Here is a 26121-nt window from a genome sequence, read left to right as displayed (position 1 = left end):
TTTGTTGATTAATTCAGTGTCTTATTATATCACGTTGTTGAATAAATAATTAATTTATATATCAAGAAAGAAACTTTGACAACTGTCTACAATTATATAATTATTTTAATCAAATTTTACCACAACTTTGACATTGTCATTTTTGACATTAATCTTATTTCAAAGATTTCATTAACTATTATTCATTATATTATTGCTCCAGATATTGAAAAAAATAAAATCTACAACTTTAACATATGTAATATTATACTTTTTATAAATTTAAATATACAGTATACTGGAAAAGTATTTTTTTCCAATACCAAATAGCAATCTAAAAAACAAAGTATGGGGTTAAGGGAGTATTTAGGCCGATAGAAAAGGACTATTTACAATTAACTTACTCATTGTACCATTATTGTATATTAATACTGACGATTAACAAGAATGTCGAAACTGATGTGGTGTTTTTCGACAATTATATATATTTTTATAATATCATTTAATTATTAAAAGGCAGAGTGAAATTTTTATGAAATCAAAAACATTTAATCAAAAGCTTTAATTTCATCATTATAATTCGATAACGAATATATAACAATATTAATAACAAAAGTAAACGAATTTTCGTATGCAAATTTTCTTAATTAATATTTACATTTCTTAACTATTTAAAGATCAATATTTGAATTTCAATCGTAATCTTTTTTTTTATCTTCTTTGAAATTAGAAATATTCAATTGTCACTCAACTATTTGTATGACTAGATCAAGTATCAATCACTCTGCCTCTTTAATGTATTAATTCACACTTAATTAATATTACGTATTGGAAATTATCAATAAATTATTTATTTCGTGATATCTTCAATGATATTCCATATAATGAGTAATTAGTCATCATCAATTTCATCAGAATTAAATAGATCATTAATCATCCATCAATAAATGTCGTTAAATACAACTGACCAGCAGTGGAATTCACATAAAATTTAAATATATAAAGAATTATTCTGTACGCATCTAATGATTAACAAAATAGTGATATTTACTTATAAATTGGATTAATTAGAGTGTCTAACATCTAAATGGAAATTGAATGTTGACATAATCTGAGGAGGAGGTATCACCTTGTAAATTGATTAGATAAATAATCGCTTTGGAGGGAGGTAGTTGATTAGGTAGTTGAAATGTGTTGTTCGATAATTATTGTAATTTAATGAAGAGTGAGAGATTCTACGGAAAGTGACATGGATGCCGCATGACGATAATTCTGATGAGAAGGACGTGTAGGTGTAGTTAATGGAACTTCTTCAATTTTTTCGAGATCATTAGCAGCGCCTGCGCTATTTTGTTTGAAAATTCGTGGTGGTACTTTGTTTCCAGTTAAAATATTGATTTGATCAGAAATTATAGAGATCGGTTCATCTGGACGATCAAGACTGAATTGCCGTCTAAGAAAACGACCACTTGCAGTTTTACCACCTAATAATTAGGAGTAATTAAAACAAAATAATAATCAATAATATTAAAAAAATTTATCCTATAAAAATTGAATTATAAAGTAATGTATCGTAAAATATAATCAAAATAATAAACAATAATATTGTAACTAAAGTTTTCTACTCACTGTAGTGTTCGTTAGGTGAAAGACATCTGTAATGATTATACGGCGAGCTGAGATCATCCTCGTCAATAATCCCAACTCTTCTATACTTGCTGGTAGCTCCACGGAATGTGGTGCCGGAAATTGAGCTTAATGAAGTTGTTGAAACTGCACTCAGTGGCATGGATACCACTTCAGATACTAAGTTAGATGGACCTTGTAAACCCGTACCTAAACTATCTTTCTTTCTTTCATCATGAACTGATACAGGAACTTTTCTTAGTGATGTTCTTTCATGAAGCATAGTGGAACTGGTATTTAATTTGGAACTAATGATACAGGTAGCAATGGAAGAGCAATTGCTTTTTCCAGAGCTATTGTCATCTTCCTCTATCACAGGGGCATTTAGTTCGTCTATTATTTGATGACGAATAACAGGTGCACTTGCTGCTGAACATTCAGACCGATCCTCAGATGCTTCCGATTGCTCTGTGCTTTCTGCTCGTTCCATAAACAGGTTTTCGTCCAATCTGAATAATAAAATAATCCGTTAATTTATTTATTTGTTAAAATAATTAAAGAGACAAATAAACTTTTTAAAATTTTAAAAATTTTACCATTGAAAAAAAATTTTTAAAAATAAATTGGATTGTTAGGTAGCTTTTCAACGCTACCATCCAATTATGTCGGTTAACAATAAACTATTGATTGAAAAATTTTGTTAAAAAATGTATGTAATTGCTTACCCATGATCGTCTCTTGAAAGTGTAAAAAATAGAAGATAACTTTTATTAAGTTAATAAATTTAGTAGTGAAATCTTTATTACGATAATAGGAAGGCCATTTTATTGACTTACCCAAGGGGTGGAGGTGTTGGTAACGGCTTGTCAAAACCCTGTTTTCCAAGTAACCAATACGTTGGCATTTTTCCCTTGCCTTTAACCTCAGTGCAACCGCGATATTCAATAAAGTATCCACCTGCTTGGCATAAACGATCACGCGTTGCTTGACTCAAATGTATTCTCCAGGGTGCACCAGTTGATTCCATTCTCGAAGCTGTATTTACTGTATCACCGAATAAACAATAACGAGGCATTGTGAGCCCAACTACACCAGCGCAGCAAGGACCTACAAATCAATTATTTTGAATATTGAAATCGCATTCTTATTTTATGTTATGCAAAATTTGTTTTAATTCAGTTTTTTTCTTATATTTCTTGAACCATATAATTCAATTTTAAGATTTTCTACTTTAGACTTCATTTTTTTTATAATCAAGAATATTTTTGATAAAATGATGAAAATCATTTACCAGTATGAAGCCCAATTCTTAATCTCAACGGTGTTTTGGGAAGATGTCGTATTTTAAATTTGCCACTTTGATGAAGCAAGTCTAACGCCATCGTCGCTATTTGGGTAGCATGATCTGGAATTTTTACTGGACAACCACCAACAACCATGTAAGCATCTCCTATCGTTTCCACTTTGTACACAGTGTAAGCATTTATTGTATCATCAAAGCACGTATACAGATCATTAAGTAAATCAACGACCTGGAAGGGCGTTGAATGTGCAGAAATTGTAGTGAATCCAACAATATCTGAGAAGTATATTGTCACCTCTTCAAATTCCTCTGGATCGACGGGCATTCCAAGCTTTAATTTCTCTGCTACAGAACTTAATAAAAAATTATAAAAATTATGATCAAAGAAAAAATAGCAGAGTACATTGAAAATAAAACATGGTATTAATATTTCATGGAATTATCTTAAATTAATTTTTTGATGATTTTTGTTCCATTATAATGAATAATAAATTTTTATTCTATTTTTAGAAATCTCGCTGGTTTTGATTTAGTTAAAAAAATTTGAATCATAATAGCTTTCTGTTGCTCTCATTGATTTTAATCCGGAAGAGTTGAATTAAAGAGGTCGTTTAGTGGAATTTAATTGGATTGGCAAATGCTCATTGAAGATATCTTTGTAAAAAAAACACTTTAAAAAATATAGACCAATCAATATGATAAATTTTGATGTCAAAATATATTTAATATTACATTTTTACTAAAAAAATGAATAAACCGTATCTAAATATCAAATTTGAGAGACATTAAAGAGATTTAAAGTTAAATCTTTTTTTAATCCATTGCATAATCCAATAAATTAATGAATATAAAATAATCTGCATAAAAACTAAATCTTATTAATTATTAAAAAACAGTTAATAATAAATATAATATTCAATAAATTATACCTCGGTAACATTCGATTCAAAAGCTGTTCGGTTTTTTTTTTCTCCATATCCAACTGTTCAGTTCTCTCCCGGATTAATTCTTCCAAATTATTCGAATACTTCTCAAGCATTTGGAACATGGTGTCTACAAAGTTGACTTTCCGGCCGTGGTTCAATTTTTTAAAAAGGTCATGAACGGCATTAAAATCTGGTCGCATGTCAGCAGCTTCTGCCCAGCACTGTCGCATAATATTAATAGCTTCAGGTGGTGCAGCTCCTTTGCTCACTGACGGTCTGATCAATGGAGGTGGTTTCTTTACTTTCTCAACTATATCTGTAAACATTTAATTATGCCTTAGTAAAGCAAGTAACATGACTGGTGAATAATTGGTATGACCATCTAATCGTCGTATTGGTATTCATTCCGCTTGGGAAATTTAAAAAGAGTAGAATCTCCTTGACGTATATTCCGTGAAGAGGTCGAGTGTTCATTGAAGCATGAGCGCATTGGCTACCGATGATATTATTATAGTCTTGGGGATAAAAATCAATAAAATCTCAGTTTTTATATAAACGAGTACATTATAATAGACGTTCTAGAATTTATTATGTATTAACCTCGTTATCTGCCCATAGATCATAAGGGATAAACACCCGCCTTTTATCTTTAAAATTCATTACTCCAGTTTTTTCTTATTATAAGATGAAAATAAATTGACATCACCTGTCTATGATATTTAATTGATTGATATACGTTTAATAGTCAATTGAATTCTATCATGTAATCATGACATTGCGGTTGAATTGTTAAGATTAATTTCGATTATAAATAAGGTGTCAGTTAAATACTTGTCGTGGTGATTGATAATGGAGAAAATAAAAAAAAAAAAACTCTCTTGTTAACCAATCTAACAAAAGTAACTCTCGTAAATGACCTTAGAAACAACGTGTTATGAAAGATAAAATCTCTTTTAATCTTTATCAATACCGGTTAGAGAAAAATCTAGAAATAATGATTTTTAATTGAAAATAATGTTACCAGTAAATATTACTTATTATAAAAAAGTTGAAGATAAACGTATGAAAAGTTTATTAATACTTGTGAACGATAAAAATGATAATAGAAGTATTCATAGATGAAAGAGTTGTTAAAGAATGGTTAATAGGAATAGATGAAATCATACTTCATTGAGGGCGATAAGAAAAATATAAGAAATATTAAAAGCAGAAAAATGAGAAAACTCAAGACTATTGGATGAAAATTAAGATATTATCGAAGTAATATCACAGACATTGACCCAAGGGTGGAACATTTCCTCCTCTAAATTTGTAGAGACTGTCAGATTATGGTAATATTGTGGTGGAAATTTTATTAGAAAATCATAAATTGTGACTCGATATGCAAAGTTTAATATAAAATACTTATAAGTGAAGTTAACAAATTTATTGGAGCTGAACAGATACGTTGATTATAATTAGTTAATTTTAAGTTGAATAATTAACTAACCTTCTGGTGAAAGAGCTAACATACAAAAAGGTTCTCCACGTACAACAACTTCCTGCATTATAATGCCAAAGCTATAAACATCGCCAGGCTGAGTACCTTTTTTACGCAATCCTGTGTGTCTCAACAATTCTGGGGCTGTCCAAAGGAGGTCTGAAAAAATGAGACGGTCTTGTGTACTGGAAAATATAATAGGATTGCCAGGGAATACCTCTTGCAGACTTTGCTGGTGGAATGATATTTTGCGTTTCATAAAAAGCTGGAAGTCCGTAATCCGTGACCTTCAGAACCCAACGGGCGTCTATGACGCAATTTCTTGAGGTCAAATAACCATGGACGCGTATTGGACTGCTATGAAGATATTTCATACCCTGCAAGTTTGGAAAATTGATATTTATTGTCTAAAGGTTATAATGATTTTATTTGTTTCATAAACTTTTATTTTTATTTATTTTTCAAACATGATTGATAAATAGTTTATGAAAATTCTTAAAGATAAATTTCCTAATAAGTTCGACATTGATGAAATATTTTAACTAATTGTTGAAGTGAGTAAATTTTCAAGTTATTAACTAGAAAGTAGCAGACATAAAAACATGCTTAAACTTTACATCAGATTCTAGAGTTCTTTTATAGAGATGATGAATTTACACTATTTAAGTATTCATCATAAAATCAAATAAAACTGGTGAAAAAAATTTTTTCAAGTAAATTAGCTCTTGTAATGACTGTAACTTTTCTTAAATTTACACTCATCAAATAAATGGGTATCTCACTCATAGAATTTTAAATATCTTTTTATGTAAATTATTGAACTTTTAAAAGCAAAAAACTTTTCTATGAATGTTTAAAAAACAGTATTTTAATTACTTTGTATTCTTTTACAAAAGAAGAAAAAATGATGTTTTTACAGAAATGAATTTTTAATTGACTTTAAATAAATTTTCTTAGGAAAGTAATGGAATAATTAATTATTTTAATTACGAGAAAGTAAATAGAGTGACTTACCCGAACTAGATCAGTGAGCAAAGATAGTCTAAAAGACCAGTCGAGTTTGATTTCATCCTGAACAAGAACATCTTCAAGAGAACCCCGTGAGCAATATTCGTATACAAGACAAGGCCGAGTCGGCTCGTTTAAACATCCGATTAAAGGGTTGAGATTTTCATGTCTTAAGCCGTGGATCTAATTAAATTAACCAAAATAAATGAAGACGTTGTAGATTCAGATTACAAGTAATGAATCTTTTACCATAACTAGTACATCCATGGCTTTACTCTTAAGCTCAAATGTACCCTGGCATGGAAGTTCTTTCAACTGAACGAGGTCACCCTAAAAGAATCGAGATTGATAAGAACTGGTGATAGAGTATCGTGTATTAATTGGGGATACTTAAAGTGGATAGAACTAGATCCCATTCACTCACATTATATCGTGCCCGTGGATCTTTGAATATTGTATGCCTAGCAAGGCTACTTGTGCTTGCCTTTAAGTGAGGTTTCAAGGACCCAACACTCCCCTGTAACAAATCTGGCTTTTCCACCTCAGGGCCACCAAATTCTTGAAATTGCTGGAGCCAGCAGCATAACATTGCCTCAATACCTTCGTCTACCTATATTAAGCAATTATTTCATTATTGATGTCCTTTTAATTACTTAGTTAGACAACAATTTATGATACTTACCCTCCTACTATCAACTACTTGAGGAAATACAAAATCTGATGCTGTTAAAATAATTTTGTATGGACCTTTTGACATCCTTCGATTCAAAAAATGTCTTCTCACCAGGATAACGATTACAAGTAGTAGAAGAGTTAAAAAAAAACACGATATCACGATGGTTACAATATGAACGGCTTGAATTGGTAGATCACTTATTTCTCCAATATCTACTGATGTTGGAATAGCAAAGAGGCTATTATATATTCATAGGAAGTGTTTTGTTTCAAAAAGAGTGGATGAAAAATGTACTCTACCATCACATCCATGTCCATTTGCACACAAAATGACATCGAGTATCTCTTCATCAGCCAAATTGTTCTCGACTAGCTCTTGAACGTCTAAATTCTCTCGATTTTCGATCACTTGTACGAGAGGCTGCCATCCGATATCATTTTTTTCACGAGTTTTTCTCCATGATAGAAGAGCATAGTTGAACAGTTTGTTATTATTGATGCTCAAACTTAAATTGCTATGTGCAAGAATTTCAAATGATTCGGATAAACGGTCGATAGTATCTGGCTTTACATATGTTTCTGTTTTATTGTAAATTTTCTCTATATTATATCTGAAAAGTAATTCAAATAACTGTACGATTTTCATATAAATTGAAAACTTGTAAAGAAAAAAGATTGATTGAAGAGTTAATTTATAAAATTTTCGCTTGCATTCCAGAAGATAAATTGATATTTCATATTTTTAAACAAAATATTAATAACGAGTCGGGGTGAAAAAATGATGTACTATTGAATTCTTGGAAACCTCAGGTGTACTTTAGACTACAGTAATTTATTTTGATTTAAAATTCTAGTTTTATCCATCGAAAATGTATATAATTTTCATTTTTTTCCCATTTTAAAATTTTTTTCATGGCTTTGCACAATCAATAAATAAAAACTTTGTATTCCGCAGAAATAACATTTAATTTTATTTCTCCAGAATATACCAAAAGTGCCAAAGCCTTTATAAAGTTCATATAAGCGATAAATTCTACAGAAATATATAATTTTTGCATTATCAAAAAAGAAAAACTTTCTCCAAAGTTCTCGTGAAAAATTAAAATATATTTCTGTGCAAAAAAAAAATTATTTTTTAAACGAAATTAAAGTCATTAAAAAACTAGTTAAATTTTATGGATGCATAAATTAGATTTTAATATATAAATAATTCATATGTTCTATAAACCTGTTATCAAAAGGTACGAAAGCGAGTAAATTCGTCAAATTTTCACTTAGTTGTTCGGGAAATTGTTGATCTGGATACTTTCCCATTGAGATTTGACTTTCCCTTATAGCTGGTGTAGCTGAAACGGTAGTAGTAGTAACAGTGGAAGCAGTTGTTGTTGTTGTAGTCGAAGTGGTAGAGTTATCGAAGAGAGTTTCTCGACGAGGAAGAAAGAGTTCGGGACCTTCGGGATGGATAAGTAAGAAAAACGGATTGTCACGTCGCGATGCCCGCATGGCTTGGAGCTGCATCAACACTCGATTTGTCAACTCTTGGTCGTCGGCCGGCAGACAAAGAATTATAGCTATTTCGTTGTGTCATTAACAGAAGAAGTTGTTAAAATTTTTTTAGATTAATTCATGGTTAATGCTATTATCATAAATTATTTTTAGCTGATTATAGTAAAATACATCAATTACCTCTACAAATTATTGACTCGAATGACCAAAGAGTTTGATAAATCTGGGAATTAGAAGTGGCATGCCAAGAAATAAGAGCTCGGTGTCGTGGGATTATACCAATGCTCCTTAAATTACCAACTATCAGCCGGTCTAAGCTTGACCAAGGTTCTTTATCTTAAAAAAATAAAAATAAATATTAAGAATCTGTTTGACAATAAAAATAATCGAAAAAGTTATTATTAGAGTATTGTATTAGATTGAATAAGATACTTGAAAAATTTATTATATTATTTTACTGATAAATCTGATTTTTTAGTGGATTATCAATATCTAACATTGACATAAATATGACAACTCTCAACATTTTAATAGTTTTCAATAAAACTACTCTTTCATAATACTTTTAGCTATGATTTGTAGACGTCAAAAAAAAGATGAATTATTGAATATGCATCAAAAGACAGAAATTTGAAATCTACTTACCGATTGCAATGATAGCAGCAGATTTCCATCGAAAATGCAAAAATATTTCAGCCAGTGCTTGTGCTATCATTGGAATCGATGGAGATAGTTTTATCGTGAATGGAAGTCGATTTTCTTCAGCTATCATCTAAAAAAAGATTTTTCAATTTTCAGTAAATTGACGTTATAGTATTTGATAAATCACTAAAGTTTCCCTTCTGTCGTCAATCATTACATCAATTTAATTAAAAATTTTAATAATTGTTAAGTTAATTAATGATGACATAATACAATATTTTGTATGTAAAGTTCGGAAGAATATATCATTTCATTAAAAAAAATTAAACATCGCACGTGTTGAGTAAATGCTGTTTAATTATTGTTAACAAAAAGTTTTATAATACTTTTTTGTCGTAATAATTATAACATTTTATCATTTTTATTTCATCAACGTAGATTACCACATATTTTTCAATTACTTGTATGATTGAATTAATTTTATATCAGAAGAAATTACTACAATTACCATTTTATGAACGCTCTGATGCTTGATGGCATGAAAGTTATTAAACAAGAGTATAAAATTTAATAATGGCCAACAGTTTCGTATATAATATACGATGCTCAAACGAAGAGTAAACAAAATATAATTACATCAAAATCATAATACAATAAAAGTACAAAAATTTAAATATAAAAAATAAAACTTATAAATTGGAAATTTAATGACATCTTTTAATTCCCATGACATAATTAATAACTGTGAAACTCTCGTAATTAAACACAAAATGTAAAAAAAATCAAAATAAGAAAATTCTAAGTAATATAAGGAATTTTTCTACGTTATAAGTTAGCTAAAGTGTTGGTAAATTTATCTTAAAGAGCTGCAAATAGTCAATTTCATAAAATGGATGTTAATTTAAGTATACCATAAAATTATATACAGTAGTGGTCATAACTAAAGTTTCAACTGTAAATGTATGAGCTTTACACGTCCATGAATTGTGTATATGTATGGTCAAAGATTCACAGAGATCAATTTAAATGTAAATGAATTATTGACGTATATACACAGATAGGTGATACTATATGTATATATATACTTCTTATAGTTGATATCTTCCGGCATATTGACTTGTTTCACTTGAATATAATAAAGTATACTTTTTTCACTTGACCTCCCACATGTTAATATTGTTGAGTGGTTGACAAAGTATAAGTAAATCATTAACAATATTAATAACACTGAAAATGGATAAACTTTAATTAGAGAAAATTGAAACAAATACAATAAAGCAAAGAGAAACTAATTAATTCTCATTCATAAGAGGGTAGACTAGAATGTTTATTAGATTTATGAATCATAAGTAAAGAAGAAAAATAAAAGAGAGGGCAAAAAGACTTTCACGTCTTGAAAAATCGTAAAGTAAATAATAATAAAAAGAAAGAAGAAGCAAACAAGAAGAATAACAGAAAAAACGAAAAAAAAAAGGTGAAATTATCTCATTTTCGCGGTAGATGTACACAAGTAGCTCCCCTTTTTCTGATTCCTTTTTCGGGCTTTCGTCTGACAACAGGCAAACTATGTGAAAGTAGGTCGACGATATATACGCACTGAATCGAGCCTCTAAGTTAGAAACATTGAGCGGCGCCTAGATCCGATAAATCGCCTACCGATATGAACCCTCGATACCTCAAATACACGCTTCACTTGTGCAAAATATCGATAGATACGGCTAAATAGAGGTAATTTTCGACATTCAATACCGTTTTCATCACACCTAGATGTTGTACTTTAATACTTCCAAAATTAAAATATATAAAATAGCTATTAAACAGTTAGTATGATACTCTGATATTTTAAAAGTCGAAAATAACATTTTATTAAAAAAATTAATTAAAACTTTTTTGTTTTGAAAAAAGAAAATAACTTTTTTTGTAAGTTCGATAATATTGAATAAAATATGGAGACAATTTAAATATGAAAATAACTATTAACTTTATTTGCTGGAGTTGGAGCATTGAAAACAAAAAAATATTCTTTTTTTGATATTTTAAATTCGATAGAACAAAAAATATTGGATACTTTTATAAATACTAATTTATTTTAGAAAGAAGAAATAAAATGTATGTTATTGACTTTAATATACTTCACTTTAAATTAGATTTCATTGAGAAAGAAGAATACTAAACTTTAATAACCGATTTATTTGTAATATCTGTAAATAAAGTATTTTAACTATTATATAATGTTTTTATAAAAAATAGTATTAATTAAAAATTTTTTTTGCAAATAATACATTTTATTATAGTTATCAGAGTTCATAATGAACAAACCCAAGTCCTTTTCTACTGTCCTCCATTTATCTACTTCATAGATATGATAAAATATTTTTTTATGAATTATGAATAAAAAATATTTCATCATTTTTTTATATTCTATCTCCTTTGGAAATTGTAAATCCAGGAGCTTCGTTATATTTATCTCTACTATTTTTCATGCTTTCATATGTTACGTTCTGTTATGTTACTCCAGAATATTTTTCAAAGATAAAAGTCATTCTAATCAACAGTTTCATAGTAAAATAAGTTTTTAAATGTTAAAGTCTATTGTATTTGACGAGAAAAAAGAAGAAGAGCAAATCTGAAATTTAGATAAAATAATTTACATGTTATTAGATAACTTCAAGAGTAATGAATTATGATGATATATCTTGTTGATGGGATAAAGAATAAACTGAAACAAAGATGGAAGTGGAGGAAGTTGTAGAAGAATACAATCACAATGGTAAAATGAGTTGAAAAAGAAAAGAGATTGGAGTAAATTTGGTTAGAAGGCCACTTTGTTGAATTGAACAGACAAGCAGTATGCTTACAATTCACTTTATTTTTTACTTTGTATTTGGAATCGAGAAGAAACAAAGTATCTTTAGCAGAAAGAAGAATAAAGACAAGTTTTTCCATAAAAATAAAGAAGAAAAAAACACGAGTAAATTCACTTTCATTTGTCAAAAATACTTTGAGTGAAGGATTTTTTTCTTTTTTTTTTTCATCATAAGGGTATTGAAAATTGGATGTTTAATTGTGAAACTACTGGCAAAGGTAGAGCGAGAAAATAGGTTTCAGTAAAAAGGGAAGGAAGTACTACAAGTGAGTAAAGAATAATTGGGTTGTAAAAAGAGTACATGACATTTACTACCGTAGGACAAGTCCAGGTAAGTAGAGGCTTCTCCCACAGGTGGGCGAGTTTTTCAGCCACTTCACATGTGTTGGAATCGAGAGCTGCAATCAGTGCTTTTGTTGTTGGCTGTCCAAGTACTTCAATGAGAATGCCAAGACCCCAGGACTTTGATTCACATGTAACTGATAAAAGAATAAAAAATCGGCTAATGATAATCTATTAATTTTTGTAAAAATATAAACATTCAATTAAAATATTATTAATAACAAAATAATACTATGATTGAAACAACTGATAAATTCATCGATTTTAATTTAAATACACTGAAAACTAGATACATCAACCCGAAACAAATTTAGTTTTAACGATTTTATTTTTTTTAATAAAATAGATATGTAGTAAAGTGAAGAATAACATAAAAATATATTACTTTTATTCTCAATGCTTTTAAAAATCATATATATGGTGTATCAAATATATTTTGTTGTCGACAACCGTTAAATTCAAACAAAAAAAAAACAATTTTAAAGTAGATTACTTTTCTAAATTAATTTCATTGTTTTAATAACTCTAAAAAGCAATTGTAAAAATATTGATAATGTAATTATAAACGAAATTCTAATTAATATTTGTAAAATATGCTCACTTATTAAAATTAGGTATTTTCAATATAATAATTAAGTTTTAAATTATTTTAAGTTCACGTAAAAAAATCAATAATTAAAATTAAATAAAGTATAGAATGTTGAAAAAATATCTAATCAAATCCATTTGAAGAGAATCGAGAGGCAGATAAGTTAGTAATTGCTATAACTGCAATCAACTTGGGGGAGGTTCAATCGATACATCCATTATACCCTTTTTATCACCCTCTATTACACTTTAATCTGTCTCTGACATTCACAATTAGTGTCAACAGAACTATTTAATTGCGAATCCTCTAGCAGTTTGATGAAAAGAACAGCATAATATTGACTACAATATAAAATTTTTCCTGTTTTTATCAACTATCCACCATATTTTCACATATGTTTATAATTAATTATTTTACATATACGTAATAGGTAGTTATTTCGATGCTCATGTTACGATGTCACTGTAGTTGAGTAATGACAAACTAATTGTACGCAAGTTTGATGATATGTCAACAGCATATGCCGTTCACATCATAGTTAATAGAAATGTTATGTACTTGAGATTTTCAATAAATTATATAAAATGACGATAAAATAATAATAAAATTAATTGAATTTTCTTATACTTGTTCTACTTTTTTTTTTATAATTAAAAAAGCTCCTCAAGAGATTTACATTTAATACAGTACTTTTCTCTAAGAGATTTCATTTTTCAGATATTTGTCCAGACTTCATTCATGCACTAATACAGTTATAGTGAAATTGTCTTCTGAACGATATTAAAAAAAAATATCCAGTTTCAGTTTTGACTTATATTAGATTATTATCGTTTGGAGAATTTTTATTTTTATCTTCTATTTCTGTCGACTCTGTGGGTTTAAAAATCATACGTACAGTTTTTCGCAATCATAGTTTTGTGCGAATATTTGAAGCAGTCCTTCTCGAAAGAAGAAAAAGATATAACAGAAGAAAAATTTGCTGAAATAATAATAACATTGTTGTACGTGGCCAGACAAATATACAAAACATGCATTAAAAAATTTATCTCGATAAAATTTTCAACCAGTGAATCTTTTATACTATGAGGAAAACAGAATTTATTATCTTGTTTAATTATATAAATTTAATTTTTTAATAACAATAACAAGGCATGCATTTGTTAATTAACAATCCAAACATATCTATTTTCATGAGAACTTTTCAATTTACAATAAGAAAAGTATTAATTACTATCAAAAAATTATTGAGTTATGATATACGTACTAATAATTTGGTTAAAAATTTTATATAATGTAATCAATTTAAAATTTAATACTTATTCTTATGATTTGAATACAGCTTTTGATACTCATTAATTAATAAATCTACAAATATTAACTCAAGTAAAGCTATTGAAAATGATTTAAATAATACTTTGTGATGGATTGAAATTTGTTTCTGTGACATTTACTAAAAAAAATTATTCATAATTGCTTAACAAATCAATTTATTCAAAAAAATAAAAAATATAACATCTAAATATCAAAACTGGATGTTTAAAATCTTTTAATTGAGTATTAAGTGAATTTTGTCAAGTAACTTTACTAAGAGCTTCACTTAATTGCACTTTAAATAATAATGACTCTACATAAGTTATAATTGTAAAGTTTTATCTTAAGTCATAACTCTTTTTAACGATAAGTAATAGATTTACTCAACCAAAACTATTATAACTATCGGTTTTTGTAAAAACGGTAACATACCGAGTAACTGAAAAAATATAATTAATGATTGTCGTTTAGTAAATAATTATTCTTTATATAAATGATATCATGTAATGAATGGTAGTATATCATATTAACAGAGAGAATTTTCAACATGAATGAGTTAATAATAGAGATTATACCAATGATATTACTTACCTGAATTGGGGAGCATTTTGACAGAAAACTTATTGTTGGCATTGAATCTCTTGAGTACCTTGATAATTTCTTCATTATTATTCTGTTCATTTGTTGATTGAATAGGATCACAATTGTCCCGTAGAAAAACGATAATTTCTGAGGACGGACTGATGGATGTTTCGTGAATCATAGGAATCCCAGTGCGGCGAATTGGTTGTTGAGGTATTGCTGAGAGATAACTAGCAAGACTTAGGAGCATTACGAGCCACCACCGGTGCTGGTGAAGCCGGCTCCGGGCCATTAGCCCGTGCAACCCCACCAACAACAGTTCTCCTAGAACAAATTTTCAATAAATTAGATTGCCTCTTTTTTAAAAAACTTTTCTCATTTAATTCATCACTTTAATTGAAGTAGCTATTTGTTCAACTGTTCAATAAGTATAGTTGAATATAAACAAAAAATTTATAAATTTTGATTAAATGTAGAATCAAATTAAATGACTTTTTAGAAAACAACAAAATTTTATAAGGTGTAAGAGATGTTATAAAGAACAAAACGGTAGAGTTAATTCTTTTTTGCCACACGGTTTCAGTAACTTTTGTATTTATATTACACACAAAATGCGGAAAAACCAGAAATCCTAAAGCTTTGAATTTCATTTCCTTTTGTGACGACAAGGATTCAATTTGTTCAACGAATATCAACTATTTCTCAACATTGTTTAAAATGTTTTTGGAATATTTCTAGAAATAAGTTATTTAATTCTAAATGTAACATATTTTTTTAAACCAAGGACAAAATTTTCTACTTCAACTTTGATCTTTAAATCACGATTGAAAGCAGTATGAAGCTAAAAATAAAATTGATAAAAACTTTTCCAGATAATATACTCATAAAATAAGCTGAAAAACTGGTAAACAAATAAAAAAAATAGTTTAATCAAATATCAAAAGTATTTTTTGTCAAAAAATGTATATATTTTTTTGTTATTATTTCAAATTGAAACGACCGAATTATTCGAATAAATAACGAAAATTATATGAATTGAAAGTATACCTCCGAGTGTGTTGTTATAACGTAGCAAAACCAATAAAGTCCTCTAATGTAACCACCAAATTTCATATATCTTTGTAGCATTATATGTACCACTATCTCATGGCGGTGATTTCCGTTCCACCTGCCAGACCACAGGATATCGTATTATCTCATTTATCACAAAAGCTTTCATTTCAAAGATCAGGTTATTGTTTTTTCCTTTTCAATATCTATCACTTCTCTTTGTTTACTAAAGTAAAATTATTATCGATTCTTTGTTCTATTTCATCAACAAAACGTCTTCTTTATCTTGGATATCTATTCTACTAATATTTTTCAACCCTTCAGGAGCTACATCCTATCTGTAAACATGTATCACCAACAAAAACATCAAAAACAAACTCTGAAACATGAAAAAATAAAAAAAAATATATTTAAAAAGAACTTTTTTAAAATAAGTAAAATTTTATAAAAATTTTGTCTTTGATGTAGAGTTTACGGTCAATTAAATGCAATGAGATAAATGAGAAACAATAAAAATAAAAAGTTTGAGAAAAAGAAAGCCGATAAAGTTGATCTAGAATGAATTTAAAATAAGTTCACTAAACAAGGAAAGAAAAAATAAATAAAATTACGTGAAAAAAAAGGAAGAATTACATAAATGTCATGTTTAAATGAGCTCTTCTGACCCTGAGGTAGTGTTTAAAGCTGTTTTATAGAGTCTTAAAGTCTCGTGACTTTTCGTCTCAACTGACAAGGATTATTTTTCAAATTCTCACGTTGTTAGGTAATGTAAGAGACAACAGTTTCCGAGACATTCAGTATATTTATCTCTCTCTTATTTTGTTATGCCCTTTAAGAGCAATTTAGACACACTTCCACTCCGTTAACCTGGCATAAACGATAAAAAATATCAGTAAAAACTCGGAAATATTTGGCAATACAATTGTTCTTTTACTTGATTTAACTCAAAAGTTATGGTAAATAATACCATTGAATATCGTTACTTTGAACAGATATATTTTATTAATGTTGAGCTAAAGAATAATATTTTTTTATAATGTACTCGAAGTAGTTAGTAAAATATGAAAGATAAACCGAGAAATAATCATGTTGAAAAATAAAAAAATAAAAATTTAATTGAGAGAAAAAATTTAGCTTGTGATCTATTTCATTACTCTCTAGCAAAGTAGGCATTTTTGTTATTTCGATAAAAATATTTTACATGAATAAATTTCATATTTTTCACATTCTTAGTTGAAAATAAAAAATAATTTACCACAAATTTCTAACAATGAAATTTTTACCCAATTTGATAATGTTATGATTTTGAATTTTTTCTTAATGTAATCTAGGGGGGGTAAAGGTAAAATTCATCACGAATTTTCATGAATTTTGAATATTTAAAATGAAGCAGAATTATATTTTGATTGAATTTATAAATTTGTTAAGCTATTGTATAAAACAATAAAATATTTATAATCACTTTCACAATAATACGTTTATACATTAACCAATGAAAGAACATAAATTTTTTATGTTTCTTAAACCGTTTATCAGCTTTTAGCTGCGATTTAACAAGTAATAAAAGTATTTAATAAGTATGTACTTGATGTGCTTAACAGCTATTTTCTTTTAATTATACTCAGCTGTTTCAAAAAAAAAAATCTACACGTTCATAAAATCTTCATAAAAAAAAGACTTAATGCGAAAAAATTCCGCTGAAGAACTCCTAATGGACAAATTGTTGAAAATGTCAACAAGCAAGTAAAAAAAATAGTTTTTGTATTAAATCATTCGTTAAATGTTTTGAAAAAAAAAATGAATAAAATTGATTAATAACTAACTGTATTGCCAAACTTCTGATTAAATTATAAATCAATAATAAAATTAGCAATCATTCACATTTCCAGAGGAACGTAAAACTGATCGCATGAAACTGGTGTTTTCGCAAATCGCGGGAATGATAGGATCGAATGACAAAGGATGCGTTCTGGCTCGGTGTCCGATATCGAACTGAGCGCGCCAAGCTAAACAGTCTCACTCGTAGCAAGTCTAGAGAGAGAGTGATAAGAGGGTGTGTATGAGAGAGAAAGCAATTGAAGGCGCGCGCGGCTCTCCCGGGAAGCTGAGCAACCCTGGTCATGTCACGTTGGTTGGCTATGTCTTTTCTGCTCTTACCAGAACATCGTATCCACTATCTACATCTGTTCCAAGTTTCACCAGACTTCAGACAGTTTTCTTACTTGAAGTATCTCTCCATGACGATTTATTTTTAACAGACAGTACTCTACTTCTCTACAGTATTTTACTTCATTATCTTGACTCTTCAAGTAATCTTAAGCCACATAATCACCAAGTAATCATCGCTTTTAGTTTTAACATGAGCTCAGGGGATGTTAAAAGTCTTTTGAATGAAGGAAATGTATTGAAATGCACACAAAAGTAGCTTCTCGCGCACGCGTTAGGGGTAATATTGAAGAGAGCAAGAGGATTTCACGATGCTGCTTCAACAACCAATCGATTTCAAGCTATTATATGTCAGGACTTTTTAGTGATGATATATGAAAAGGGAGACATATTGATGATTTAAAAAGTTTTGAAATGGAAAGCAAGTGTAATCAGACGTAATGTAATGGCATTGAAAAAATACAGCGTGAAAACGTACTCATTCAAAATGATTGAGATCAAAAGATATTCGCTGAGTAAATAAAGTCACATCTAGGAGAGCTTTGAAAGATTGTACGAGTTTGAGAAAAGGTAATAAAACTGAGAATCGGATTTGAATTTACTTTAGTTTGAAAATGAAGGTGAAAAAAGGAGATAAGGTAAAATGGAAAATCGAACAAGAATTATGATATGAAACTTTAGTAGATTGATTTGACTTTTTTTATAGCTTGTTGTAAACTTTCTATATAGTTTCGCTAATTCACTTGCCTTCATTTCTGTCTCTTTTAGGAGTTATTAGACAATGAGTTTCTGAAATTTAGTAAAAGCATGGAGAACCTTTTTATCCATAAGATGATTTTGTTGGTGAAAAAGTAACGGAAAATATACCCAAGTATAAAAGATGCAAAAAAGAGAGGATTTTCCGTTAAACTAAATTGGTTTTTATCCGTTTTAATTTTTTAGGATTTTCGTTGATTTTATCTTTTTTCTTCTTCGTCTTGACTGAACTCTATTTCATTTATAATAAAATTGCACTAAAAAGAAATTTAATCATGTGCTATAATGGAATGAATAAAAAAAAGTATTATTATTGACAGAAAAGGAGATATTTATTTTAAATCAAGTAAATAATTAACTGAACTTATTTACCTTAGAGATTTTTGATAACTTTTCAATATTTAATAACAATTGAAGAATAAATTCATTCAATCATTAATAATTTTTCTATCTTCAATGGGAATTATATACACTGTTGTAATTTAAATATAATGTAGATATACCAAATAATTTCATATTATCCAACTCAATTATTTTTAATAGAATATTATTATTTCTTTATTTAGTTATATATTTATTAAACATTCACACAGGCCTAACAGCAAAGCCAGACTAGGTCCACAGATAGATAATAACAATAGAGGTATGAAAAAAAAAAAACAAGATTATTTACTTCGTATAAATTCTGAATATTTATTGATGAAAATTCACTATTTAATGATAATAGTTATTCTTCTAATACTTCAATGATTATTAATAAAATTATCGAATTTCTAATTCAGTATTAATCAATCAATATTTATCCGATTATTAACAAATGTATGTATGTATTATTATCGTTAAACTTTAACATTTTCAACTGGACGCTAAAATTGATCTTAGTGCTCCCTCTGGTAGTAAACATGAAACCCAAAAATATTTGACTGTTGGTAAGTGATTCAATACTTATTGAAGATAAAAAAGATGAACAGTATTGTTGATCATCGATACTACATTTGCCGATTAAACCGTTGAAGAAAATTAAATTTAAAAAATATAATGTTATAATATATTATTGACAATGAAACACTCAAAATTTAATAAAAAAAATCAAGAATTTTATGAAGTAAATAAGTTTGAATGACTGAGGGTCACGTGTCAGAGTATACTCCCCAACCAGCATTATGGATTTTCAATAGCATATGGTAAAAATAGGGGATACGAAACTGAAGAGCGTGAAAAAGGTATATATTTCATTGATGATGAGATATCTTTAAAAATAATAAGATCATTCTTTCTGTATTGTGAATTAACTTTTATTGTGTACATTTCTAAATTTAAATATCAAACTGAATTATTTTCATCTGAATTACAAAAAATTGATTACGTAAATAATGTTTGAGTTTTTCCAATAAATGTCAGTAAAATTATATAAATAAGGCATAAAGTAGGTCTTTTTGAAAAGGTCAACAGATTGTAGTGATTTTAATAAATTAATTCATTTTTACCTTTTAAAAAGTAAATTCTCAAATAGAACGAAGATCTCTTGACATTAATCAATTTAAGATGCAGTTGAATTTATTATTTATTTACTAGACTATGTATTTTCTTGCAATTTTTTAATCAAATTTTTAGAATTTACAACTTTTTAAATGTCAATTTCATTAATTTATCAATAAATAACATCTAAACTATGTCAACTACTCTAACATCATTGATAAAAAGTATTTTATCTTATTTTCCTGCATGTTTATTTTAGTCCAACTCATTTATTACAATTTAAAATACATTTCGACGTAAAAGTTATAATGACAATTTTTAGAAAAAAGAAGGGATTCTATATAGAAAAATAGGAGAGAAGGGGAGAAAACGATAGGGGTGTTAGTACAACAATAATTATTAGAGCAAATTACATCTGAGATCATCCCTCCATCATACAGGTATATAATAAAATAATACAAAAAGTCCTATAAGATATCTAAAGATATGAAACTGACCGCCCGCAGGGTACGGGAATAAAAAATGTACATCAATATATGACTAAGATGCACCTAAGTGATGCGGGATATTTTCTCTATTTCTTTCATCATTTCAAATTTTCGGCTTATGCTTAAAATGTGGTATCGTGAGAAATAGAATTATATGAACGATGATGGTAGTAAAGCGCGGATAAATAAAAGTGCGGGCGTTCTCACGGATTAGCGTTGTACTGATGTACAACTTCATATCCGAGTTGCTACGTACATTCTTTTTTCCCAAATTGCCTCGAATACTTTGCACTAAAAATATTCATATCCTATTCATTACTATTTTTTTATTTTAATGATGTAATAATATCAACAACAATGTCAACAGTGATATTATCAAGTATTTATAATAACAATTAGAAAATAGAAACAATTACAACAGCAAATAAAATGGTTAGATATTCAATAAAGAATAATTTTGGTAAATGTAAATGATAAACAAAAAAGAAAAGAATTTAAATAAAGTGCTTATAGAAAAAGTTCATTAATTAATTAGTGATAAAAGTAAATATTAAAAAAATTTTATGATATTCTAAAATTATTTTTTCATTTTTATAGATACATAGATTCATAGAGATAGATGAAATTTTAGTCATATAATCTTTTAAACAAAGTTTTGAAATGAATTAACAGCTCTGGAATGTTTTTTTGCGCTGACTCTGATAGTTATCAACAAGTTGGTGCGGATGGTGCTGTAGTATAAACGGAGCTTCCCCGTCGTCTTCACGCAATTATATCCAATTGAGACAATTTAGATCAATTGAACTTAATTGGCTGAATTGGCCGGCAAGCCCGGTTAAACTATGCGGGTTTCCATGCTTCTTCTTGTTCACGTTGACCATCTAAATTTGTCTAAGTACATTCTTATATATATATATATATATATTTTACTGACAAACATCATCTCTTTCAAAGCATTCATCTTTGAATCATTTTTATGTACGAGCATTGTTAAAAGAATTTATAAATGTTTATTTTTATATTTCTTTTTATTTTACTTTTCTATACATGTTTGATTCACAATGTGAATAACACAACAATGTTTTAGATTGAAACTATATTAATAATTGTATAATTGAAAAAGAATCAAAGAGTTTGATGATGTTGATTCTAAGTATAATAATAAATCTTAATAGATAAAAAATATATTTGCTATTTTTGTTTTTGGATAGAATGAAATGATAAAAATTAAATAGGCAATGAAAGGGTGGAGAAATAGCACACGGCACCAAGAGATCTGTAGAATCAAGAGGAGGAGCCAGGTACACGTATTCTCCTCCTTCTCTTCCTTTCCATCCCACAAGTGGGAGACTCGCATGTGCCATTTCAACTGACAATAGCTCAAACTGCACATACGATTACGTTCTGTCAAACATTTATTTTTTTTTCAAAATTTTCTTGCAAACATAGAATTAATATAAAATAATGCAAATAAATATTTTAAAAGTCACACTTAAATTCACTCTGAAACCAAGTTTCGCTTGGTCAAAATCACAATAAAAGTCACTGAAAACCTAGATAATCACCAAACAAAATGCACTGAACTTCTTGGTTAGAATTAGAGCTAAGTTTGGGGAAGAAAATTTGAAGATTGGCTGATGGAGGACAATAGAAGCACTTGATTGTAAAATTTGGAGATGAAAGTTTGACTGAAAAATATTGATGAAAGGAAGAAGAACAACATGTGAGTATCAATAAGAAATCGATGAGAATTAGGGCGAGAGGGAAAGAGCGAGGGTCAGTGCAAGAGGCGACCCACCCGGTACTGCAGTCTGGCATCACCGAACCTTCACTTATATCGTGGCTCGGCTAATAACGCCCAGTAATGTGATATGATTAGCTTAGTTGAGTTCAGTTTAGTTCGTATTCGTTCAATTTAGTGGTTCGCCAGCAAAATCACATCGAGTTAAAGCCATTTAGGCTAGTTAAGTTGCCGACTTGTATATTGCCTTCCCGTATATAACGTGATAACTAAACCAGAGAGCAGTCGATCATCAACCTGACGGGTTTCTTCCAATCGGCGCAATATCATAGCAACAACTGTGCACCCCCACAATGAGATTATGTCGTAGACTCAATGAGTTTAACACTCGGGACACATATCAACGACCCTATAAAAGGTTTACTCTATGATAGTTTGTGATCTTTAAATGAATCCTTGTTGGTCTAATTAACGCTCATCGAATTAGCACTTATTACGCACATCCATAGATGAATGCGAATGGGAATGGGGGTAGTTTGATTGGACCAATTCGAGGCAATTCCTGGCGATTGCTTGCTTTCATTGAGGCGGTCTGAGCTCAAGTGTTCAACATCAGTAGCTGTCCGGAGTCCAAACGAGATGGTTCCTGATAATAACGATCAAGATAGAAATAAGAAAACATTGAAGATATGTATTAATTACCTGATTCTAAATCACGTTTGATGCTCAAAGATAACTTTGGTGAATGTGAATTTGATGAATCGTTGAAGAAAGGTAAGTCCATATGACTTATAGAAAGATGATGGAAAGAGAGGTGGTAATGAAAGAAGAGAAGGAGGCAAAAAGGTTGAGGAAGAAACCTCTCTGGCTTACTAACTATCTGGTAGGCAGGACTATACCCGCATATCTCTTCATATCGTTAGCCTCTCGTGCCTCAGAATCATCTCATCAAACAGCCCCCATTGGCTAACCATCTATACGCCATCGTGGGCGGCGCCACAGACCTTCCTTTAAATATAAACGTGTGTAAGTGTTGTGTCATAAGCTCAGTTCTCAGTTCAGACTAGTGACCGGTCCGCGAGCTTGACGAACTCATCAGTCGTTCACCAAGGTCCGTCATAACTAGTTCACTTCGTTAACTCCGCTTAAAACTAATCAAAATTAATCATAACCGTCAACAATTGATCACAATTGGTTGAGATTCCATTACCGACCTGCTACAAGTCCACCAAGCAATCGTATTTGCGCGTTCCCAAGTTTTTGCATAATTACATCCTATAAATAATTGACGTCAATCAACTATCGGATTCAAAGAATTTACACCTTCAACTATTGAAAGACTTGAGATTTCGCTTCATGTACCTCGTCGATTATACCTGGCAATCGTCACTCCTAGATCATTCAAATATCAGGAATTATCCACTTCAAGAAATTTCTCTATTCTCACCGTCATCTAATCAACAACATTTGCCTGACGACAATTTTTATGCCGAAGGAATCATGGATGGGCCTCCATTTGATGATCCAATTTTCTCTGATTTTGGAGGTCGACCTGGTGCGGGAGTTCATAGTATCCAAGTGATGCTTGGTCTTCATGGTACTCATCATACGTCTGATCTCATGCCACCCGGGGGACATCTCCATAAATTAGATTCATCCGATGGTTCACCACCTCATCATCAAAACTCTCATCATCTTCAACAACAACAACAACAGCAACAGCAACAGCAACAACAACAACAAAAAGAATTAAAAGAACTTGAGCTTGCAGGAATGTACGCGCCTTTAACGCAAACACAGGATGTTACGACTTCAACTACATCTTCAGTAACACCTACATCTACGGCGTTACAACAGAATCTTCAGCTTGGTAATAATCTCAAACGAAAACCTGATGATCCTATGAATTCTATAACACAAGGTAAATATTCACGTTATTATGTCTTTTATTTACTTTTATGGATTTTATTAAAAAAATATTTTTTCCAGTTACCAGTGAAGTTCAAACAGTTAAAAAAGATTCTAAGAAGAAAACGGATAATAATGGCATTAAAAAGAAGAAAACGAGGTAACTTTCGTAATTATTTACCAGAATAAAAATTTTTTTTGATTAATGATAAATCAGTTAATTTTTTCAACTTTTTATTTTAAGCTTTAAAAATAAAGAATATTAATGTAGAAGTAAAATATATTTTAAAAAAATTATTTCAATAATTTTAGAACTACTTTTACGGCCTACCAATTAGAAGAACTGGAAAGAGCCTTTGAAAGAGCACCGTATCCTGATGTATTCGCCAGAGAAGAGCTCGCGTTAAAACTAGCATTATCAGAATCCCGAGTGCAAGTTTGGTTCCAAAATCGACGAGCAAAATGGCGAAAACGAGAACCACCACGAAAAACCACTGGCTATATGACTGCAGGATCAGCAAGTCCCGGATTAACTGGCTCATTTCCATCATTAAACAACAGTTTAAATCCTTTCGCTTCAAGTACAAGCGTAGCAACTGCAACACCTCCTGATGCTTGGGCCTATTCGCCAGCTTATGATTTGGCACCTCATTTAAACCTCCTCAGTCCATCAAGTTCTCCATATACAAGCTCATTCGCTGGACCCAGTAATAATGGTTCAGCTTATTCTTACGCAACTATGCTGCCTCAGCATGATGCATCACTATTTTCCGCTCCTTCCGGTAATACAATGCGTGTGCACCAAGATTACATGACTGGACCAAATAATAGTCCACCTCCATCTGCTTTAACACGAGCTGATTATCAAAGTATGGTAGCGGCACACTCTCCTCAACATTCCAACCATCTTGGAGCAGCTAATGCTAATTCCATGTCCGAAGATGAACATCAACAAAACAAACAACTCGTTTATGTTGCTGGACTAAGCCCACCTGACAAATATCACCATGATCAATCAGATTATACTTCGCATCATCATCAGCAACAACAAGAATCTCATCAGAAACAAGAATATGGAATGCATTCGCCACCTCCTTCCACTCGTCAGACGATCAAAGATCAAGTCCTTGTTAAGACAGAACCTACTGAACAACAGAGCTATGTACAGCTGCCACCTTTTTTGAATTAACTCGGACCCTTGGGTTCCGAGTGAGATATAACAATTCAACGCAATAACGTGCAAACTATAATGTTCCATTTCTATTCATCATCATCGTTGTCAATCTGTTGAATTCTAAAATACTTCTAGTGCCTTGCAATTGTTGATTATCATTATGTGCATTATGAATGTTAGATTATACGGTTTTACACCAGTTTTGATTATATCAAAGACAAAAGAATGTTACAAATTACACAAATATTTTTTAAAAATTCATCAATTTTAGAAATTAAAGTATACTTGAATTGAACATTTTTTTATCTACTTTGTAAATAAAAAATTTTAAACGCTAAAATTATTATATAATAGAATCAATTACAAAATGAGCTTTTTTTTGTTTTTGAGCTATAAATCTCTTTTATGTGATGTAGAAAAACGATTAATTTAATCGATATTTAAGACAATCATTATTATACCATTATTGATAGGATATTTTTAATATTTTAACGATAATTATTAGTTATTATCGAAATAGCTGT

At 29.5% G+C, this 26121-nt stretch overlaps 2 protein-coding genes across 12 annotated transcripts; one reads left to right on the top strand and one right to left on the bottom strand.

The window, feature by feature from the left end:
- LOC118067595 (receptor-type guanylate cyclase gcy-12) lies at positions 1 to 17869 on the bottom strand. Of its 8 annotated transcripts, none has more exons than XM_035084417.1 (21): positions 17767 to 17869; positions 16519 to 16752; positions 15883 to 16223; positions 14845 to 15159; positions 12324 to 12490; positions 9149 to 9275; positions 8684 to 8839; positions 8226 to 8568; positions 7298 to 7608; positions 7005 to 7213; positions 6747 to 6932; positions 6572 to 6652; positions 6329 to 6505; positions 5532 to 5691; positions 5324 to 5473; positions 3838 to 4150; positions 2897 to 3261; positions 2442 to 2712; positions 2331 to 2342; positions 1609 to 2114; positions 1 to 1463 (listed from the first exon to the last, which is right to left on the bottom strand). In XM_035084417.1, exons 4-21 carry the CDS (start codon positions 15125 to 15127, stop codon positions 1195 to 1197), a joined length of 4086 nt encoding a protein of 1361 aa, XP_034940308.1. In that variant the 5' UTR covers positions 15128 to 15159; positions 15883 to 16223; positions 16519 to 16752; positions 17767 to 17869; the 3' UTR covers positions 1 to 1194. The 8 variants fall into 8 exon arrangements, with proteins under 8 accessions (XP_034940308.1, XP_034940305.1, XP_034940312.1 ...); XM_035084414.1 differs by having other exon boundaries at positions 17709 to 17863; XM_035084421.1 differs by having other exon boundaries at positions 7005 to 7210; positions 17709 to 17863.
- A 5143-nt stretch (positions 17870 to 23012) lies between these two features.
- On the top strand, positions 23013 to 26036 carry repo (reversed polarity). 4 transcript variants are annotated; one of them, XM_035084409.1, is made up of 4 exons: positions 23013 to 23289; positions 24011 to 24436; positions 24505 to 24583; positions 24736 to 26036. In XM_035084409.1, exons 1-4 carry the CDS (start codon positions 23238 to 23240, stop codon positions 25610 to 25612), a joined length of 1434 nt encoding a protein of 477 aa, XP_034940300.1. In that variant the 5' UTR covers positions 23013 to 23237; the 3' UTR covers positions 25613 to 26036. The 4 variants fall into 4 exon arrangements, with proteins under 4 accessions (XP_034940300.1, XP_034940302.1, XP_034940299.1 ...); XM_035084411.1 differs by lacking the exon at positions 23013 to 23289 and adding an exon at positions 23318 to 23541; XM_035084410.1 differs by lacking the exon at positions 23013 to 23289 and adding an exon at positions 23578 to 23626.
- The last annotated feature ends 85 nt before the right edge of the window (positions 26037 to 26121 follow it).

Source organism: Chelonus insularis, unplaced genomic scaffold, assembly GCF_013357705.1.
Source record: "Chelonus insularis isolate UGA/USDA-ARS -01 unplaced genomic scaffold, ASM1335770v1 contig_38_pilon, whole genome shotgun sequence".
In the NCBI taxonomy this organism is placed as follows: domain Eukaryota; kingdom Metazoa; phylum Arthropoda; class Insecta; order Hymenoptera; family Braconidae; genus Chelonus; species Chelonus insularis.
This window is presented reverse-complemented; position numbering and strand designations above follow the sequence as displayed.